Source organism: Oncorhynchus clarkii, chromosome 9 (assembly GCF_045791955.1).
Source record: "Oncorhynchus clarkii lewisi isolate Uvic-CL-2024 chromosome 9, UVic_Ocla_1.0, whole genome shotgun sequence".
Classification (NCBI taxonomy): Eukaryota; Metazoa; Chordata; class Actinopteri; order Salmoniformes; family Salmonidae; genus Oncorhynchus; species Oncorhynchus clarkii.
In genome coordinates this window covers 35947325-35953583 of record NC_092155.1, presented here as the reverse complement: position 1 = coordinate 35953583, position 6259 = coordinate 35947325, and the positions used below count along the sequence as shown (strand labels likewise).

At 47.4% G+C, this 6259-nt stretch overlaps 1 protein-coding gene across 4 annotated transcripts in view; it reads right to left on the bottom strand.

The window, feature by feature from the left end:
- Positions 1–1062: 1062 nt before the first annotated feature.
- LOC139416228 (bromodomain and PHD finger containing, 1) overlaps positions 1063–6259 on the bottom strand; it is a 49699-nt gene continuing 44502 nt past the window's right edge. For 3 of the 4 annotated variants that reach the window (XM_071164645.1, XM_071164647.1, XM_071164648.1), the window contains exons 9-16: positions 5776–6175; positions 5325–5624; positions 4878–5135; positions 4602–4749; positions 4331–4464; positions 4006–4121; positions 3252–3406; positions 1063–2722 (exon numbers count right to left, since the gene is read on the bottom strand). In XM_071164645.1, coding sequence (XP_071020746.1) covers positions 2539–2722; positions 3252–3406; positions 4006–4121; positions 4331–4464; positions 4602–4749; positions 4878–5135; positions 5325–5624; positions 5776–6175 — 1695 coding nt within the window. In that variant the 3' untranslated portion in view covers positions 1063–2538. The remainder of the gene's footprint in view (positions 2723–3251; positions 3407–4005; positions 4122–4330; positions 4465–4601; positions 4750–4877; positions 5136–5324; positions 5625–5775; positions 6176–6259) is intronic. The other variant, XM_071164646.1, reaches the window with a different exon arrangement.

Genomic DNA, 6259 nt, shown 5'->3' with positions numbered 1-6259 from the left:
TCTCACCATCAGGGCCCACCATGTTGTTGCATGTTTACTCAATATATATGTTTCTACATTGCCCTTCCCCACAGTGAACAAACACATTGTCTCACATAACTCACAGGATCTACTGTTTTCAAGAGGGTAACCAGGAGGTGATAGTGTCACAACATAAATCAGTAATTATGTGTAAGAGTAGTAAGTGCGTTTGTGAAATGAGACCTTGTCAGTGTGTATGTCCTGTAGGCCTATGATGGATCTAGGTTTCATGATTAGGAACCTGCAGAACCGGAGTGTTGTCTTTGTGTCCTGGCAGTTACACCCTCCTTCTGCAGACAGGAGTCATGATGAAAAATAAGCCACCAGAGAGCATTGACTGTGTCCAATTTCAACACCTGACACACCCTGTTCATACCACCTCAATCAACACCCCCACAAATGGCCGCAGGAAGATGGTTTTGTTGTCAGTGTGTGAGAGTGACAAGGCAGTCAGATTTAGAGATGGAGGTCAAGCATGGCGGTAAGTACACTCACTCATTAATGATCCTAGTTGAGAATCACTGAAGTGAAGAACAGGGCTATTGAAGAACACACAGGGGTATTCCACATGTTCTAACTTCCTGCTTACAACAGGGAAATTAAGGTTTAGGAGCAAGATAAGAGCCCAGAGGGGTATACTACAATCAGGATCAAGGAGTTAGTCCACTAACTTTCCCAAATATAATGAAATAACAAGCTTAAAAGGGGCTTGGTCTAATTGTTCAAAAACAAAAAACATAACTTTATCGTTCTTAATGAACCAGCAAATCTAGTTATTTCTGGTTGTTTATCATAGTTATCTGGCTAAGACATTGATCCTGCTTTGTCGTACACCCCTCTGGTCCTGCTGTTCACCACTGTTTGTATAATGTCAAGTATGCACTCGTGTAATTAAATGTGATTAGATGTGATCGCTGCCTTTTGCTCAAATATTTTGATTGAGAGAACTTTGGAACTTAACAGGGAAATGCGGCAATGTTGTACACACATACACAGACATACACATTAACAGGCAAAAGAGAGCAGACCAGAACAAGGGTGTACAAAACTCAATTATTTTATTAAACTTCTATTTTATGTAATCTGTATATATAAAAGTTCTAAGCCATTGGCCTGAGACTAGAACAGACAGTGAGGCTGGCGTGTTTTATCATATCCACATTAGTCCTCATTATTCACCAGCAGCCAGAATTGTACAACAGACAAGAACAAAAAGAGATGTAAACAGAGGCGACAAAAAAAATCATATACGGAAGAGTAGAGGAAACGACTGCACAATGCAATGTTGTGAAGACGGTCAGTTAGACTAGTGGAGAGAAGACTGGAGGTCCTTGGGAGACGGAATAAATAGCAGGAAGATGCTTTGCTCAGTTGATTGGCCATGCCATCCAACCCCGTGCTCCATTGGGCCGTGATTGGACATGGGGTAAGAGGGGGCGGCGGACCAGTGGTACTGTCAAACCATAAGTGCACACAACGGGGTGTGTGGATGTGTATATTTTTCTATGAGAAGAGCTTTGTGTGAGTGTGTATGCATTTCCCTGTTTGAATGTAGTCAGGTTGAAAATGATTGGCACCCTTGATAAAGATGAGTAAAATAGAGGTCTTTAGCCACGCACACTAGTGGTGGGTTTGACATCGAAATAAGGATGCGTGAGCAGAAATATGGTGGTGGATCTTCGACTGTATGGGGCTATTTTGCTTCCACTGGTCCTGGGGCCCTTGTTACGGTCAAATTTACCCAGTACTAGGACATTTTAGCCAAAAACATGGTTGCCTCTGGAGGCTGAAACTTGGCCGCAAGTGAATCTTCCAGCAAGACAATAACCCCAAGTACACATCAAAAGCCACAAAGAATATGTCAATTGAACATAAAATAAGATCTCTCCCAATGTGTTCTTCAATCTCATAAAACACTTTTTCTAAAGGCTCAGTTTTACCCCCACCATCAAAATATCTTTCTCTGAGAAATTGTATTAGTATAAAATAACAATTTTTGCATATTTTTGCATACAATATAGCAGATTATTTGTATTATTTATTGTATACAGTCTTTTTTGCTAATCTTTATCAAGGGTGGCAATCACTTTGGACCTGACTGTATACAAGTGTGTATGCGCATATTTGTGTAATACAACCCTGTTTGCAGATCCTGTTTTTCAGGAGCTGGTGAACACTCATATCAACCACATACAAGGACAATTTTCCATCATGATTCTGGGCATAGCATTGTCTTCCATCCTCTTAATACCCTTTTTGTTTCAATTCTCTTAAATACATATTTTACATCTCAGATTAAATACCACTGTGTGTGTCAACAAAGTACGTACGTACGAACGAACGAACGAACGAGAGAGAGAATGTTGCATGTGCTTTCCAATAGGTTACACCGGCACACTGATTCTACTGTGTGCTGGGGTATGGCTCTCCAAGACCACAGGGTATATCAATCAACACACAGACCTGAAAATAATACCCTATCAATACAACGGGAGGCCAGCAAAGACGTGTGTGTGCTCAGTCGCTGTCGCTGGTGTCACTGCTGGGGTCTCCCTGGACCTTGTTGCGGTGCTGCATGGCACGGTGGTAGGCCACCTGCACTGACTTGCGGATGTTGGACTTCCTTCCCTCAAGCATCTTCTCCTTGTCCAGCTCCTGGTCCACCCCCAGAGGAACCAGCTTAGAGCGCGGCAGCCACTGCCTACAGACATGGTCAGAAACACACACAGGGACATACAGTACAGTAGTAGCTTCTGCAGACATAATAGTAACTACTGTGTGAGCTGTGACCTAAAACAATGTTTTTTTTTCTCTCTTTGTTCTCATGCAAAGCATCCTCATCAACCACTCCTGACCCACTTCAGCTGACAAGCGATGGCTTTTTTTGCTTTCTTGCATTTATATGTCAAGAAAAGTTCCCTTTGTTCTTGTACTACTTGAAGACAGCCATTTGACATGCTTTAGTGAAAAGCTGCACGTTGTTGACTACAGCCAGAGGTTTGCTGATACACTCTGATTCTGGGTTTTCCGCTGCCTCTACTGAGTAAGAACCTGAGCTGTAGAAGGGGAGGCCTCCAAATCACCACTTCTCTACCAGTGTGAGAGGGATAGAGGTTTGAGTGGAGTGTGAAAGCGGAAAATGAGTAGGAACAAAGAGAGAAAGAAAGAGAAAAAACAAACACAGATAACAGAAAGAGAGACAGTATCAAGAGAAGAAACAGTGTACTGACCAGGTTCTCTTGTTGTCGAAGAAGAGAACCAGGAAGAGGTGTTCCCGGGCCTCCTGGGTCATCTGTTCCCCCAGCTTCAGGACTTCCTGGGGTGGCACGGGGATGGGGACCCCTCGGTGGAATACCCCCTCCCTGGGCATCTTAGGATCTATGATCTAAAGGGGGGAAGAGGAGGGTTAGGATAGTTTCATGAATATGGTGCGAAGGGGCCTCCCGAATGGCGCACTGGTCTAAGACACTGCATCGCAGTGCTAGCTGTGCCACTTGAGATTCTGGGTACGAGTCCAGGCTCTGTCGAAGCCGGCCGCGACCGGGATACCCATTGGGCGGTGCACAATTGGCCAAGTGTCGTCCGGGTTAGGGGAGGGTTTGGCAGGCAGGGATGTCCTTGTCCCATCGCGCACTAGTGATTCCTGTGGCGCGCCGGGCGCATGCACGCTGACACGGTCGCCAGGTGTACGGTGTTTCCTCCGACACATTGGTGCGGCTGGCTTCCGGGTTAAGCGGGCATTGTGTCAAGAAGCAGTGCGGCTTGGTTGGGTTGTGTTTCAGAGCACGGCTCTCAACATTCGCCTCTCCCGTGTCCGTACGGGAGTTGCAGAGTTGAGACACGACTGTAACTACCAATTGGATACCACGAAAAGGGTGTTAAATTAATATGGTGTGAGAAATATGTTGTGCCTCTTTGTGGCCGAACAGAAATTTAAACCATAGTTTATCCTAATGTGTGTGTGTCCATCCATTGCAGGATTACCAGAGCAGGGTATGAAGGGTAGCCTCTACACTTGGCCCACACCAGGTCCAGAGCATCAAGGGAAGAGTAGTCATCTGATGGCATCCTACAACCTGATCGGCCCCGGCCCCACCCTACTGAGAGAAACACACGATACATCAGAATCACATACATACAAGTTTTCATCCCTGTTTGAGGGCCCAAAAAGGTGATTTTTTAGCACAGAAACACGCAAAACACTATTTTCACCTCCTAAACACACACACACACTTTGGGAAAAGGAGAGGTAGAGCGACAGATGAAGATAAGTGCATGCCTATACGTGTGTGTGTAGTGTGTCACTCACAGTGTGAGACACTGCGTGAACCTCCCACAGAGTAGGAGTCATTCTCTGTCCCTGATGTCTCCTCACTGCTGTCCTCCTGGAAGGCGGAACGAGGGAACGACTGCTTCCCCCGGCCCTGCTTAGACGGAGTGGTACTGAGAGAGAGATAAAGAGAAAGACAATAAAATAGTAATTTATTCATCCTAAACCAAAATGTGTGTATCATTGAAAGTTCAGTTGTGTTTGACTATGTGACTGTGTATGAATGCCATTGTGTGTGGATTATAATTACCTGGTTCTGTCAGAGGCAGCGCTGCTGCTGCTGCTAGTGGTGGATTCAGAGTCAGAGCTGGATCGAGGGAGGCTCCTCTCATTCCTGTACACCCGAAAACTCTCTGTCACCGGCTGGTTGCCCCCAACAAAACCGTTAGTGGGCAGACCTAGGAGACAGAGTCATAACCATTACAGTTACTAGACTGACTGTCATAACTTCAAAAACACAAGTAATGACAATATAACAATGTAAGAAGTGTGATTGTGCGTGTGTGATTGTGTGTGTGTTACTCACTCGGAAGGAGGTCGTCACTGTCACTCTCGGAGCTGGAGCTGCTGTGAGGGCTGCGGGGTCTCTTCCTCTGCCGAGGGGGGGACAGGAGGGGCAGTTGAGGGGGACCAATCGGACTAGGGCTTACCCCCGCGTCTCTGTTCTTAGGGGGGCGGCCCGGCCTCTTGGGGGGTCCGGCCATTTTGGGGTTCTTCTTGGAGAAGAGGACAGAGGTACGACGTCCCACCTCTGGAGCTAGAGCCGAAGACGATGCACTTAGATCTACAGAGAGAACGAGGAAGAGCAAATGGAAGTACAGTATATCATATATCCCTCCTTCGTAAAAGGAGAGTTGGGAATTAATTACCAGTATGGTAGGGGTAGGCCAGTGTGAGATAGTTATGAACAGTTATTCATATGAATGCATTGTGTATTTACTGTGAGTTAGTTTAGATATACCCTCAGTCTCACCCTTGCCACTGATCTCCTGACTGCTGCTCTCCTCCCCCTCGTCATGGCGTCCCGTGGAGGAGGGGTGATGGGGGAGGCATGGTCCCCTGTCCCCTGAGTCCCTGCCCCCCATGCACGAACCCCCCTCTCTCTGGTGGGCCAGTTTCCTCTTGATGACCGTCATCTCTTTCCTCAGGGCTTTGGCCCGCCGCGACCGACCGATGCTGTGCTTCCCCGAGCTGACCTCATCAAAGCGCGCCTGCAAAAAACACAGCTGCTCCTCCAATGGCAGCCGTCGCCGGTTCTCTGATAAGAGCAGGTCTAAGAGACAGAGAGAGATTTAACGCAAGTACAGAATCCCAAATAGCTATACAGCAACATAATTACTTAATTGGAAGAGTGCAACTGAAGGAAAAGGAGAAGAGGCGGAAGTAGAAAAGCTGGTGGTAAAACAGGACTCCAAGCCACTCACCCTCCTCATTGGAAGAGAGCGGCCTGTCTCCGTCTCGGTCCCTCTCTCGTTCTCGCTCCCTGTCCCTTTCTCTCTCCCGCTCCCTCTCTCGGTCTCGCTCTCTGTCACGCTGGCTGTCAGGGCTGGGCTCTCGGGGGAGGTGCATGCCTGTGTCATAGTCCAAGCCTATTCGCTCAGCCTGTCTGCGGGCGGTTCTGATCACGGCCCCGCCCATCTCTCGGAGGCGCAGAGCGGCGCGGTAGAACACGGTGTCCTTGGCGTTGTATTTGAGACAATTGTTCACAATGAGGCCAAAGTCTGCCTCGAAAGCCTCGAAACTGAGGTAGCAGTGAGACTCAAGTAGATTCCACATGGTCTGGAAGTCCATAGGCCTCTCGATGTGGTCCAGGTAGTCTGGCACCTGAGGAGAAAAAGAGGTCAGGGTTAAAGCCCTCCAGCCACTGTGTGTGCAAATAACGTTTGTGTGTGCGTGCGTGTGTGTTAC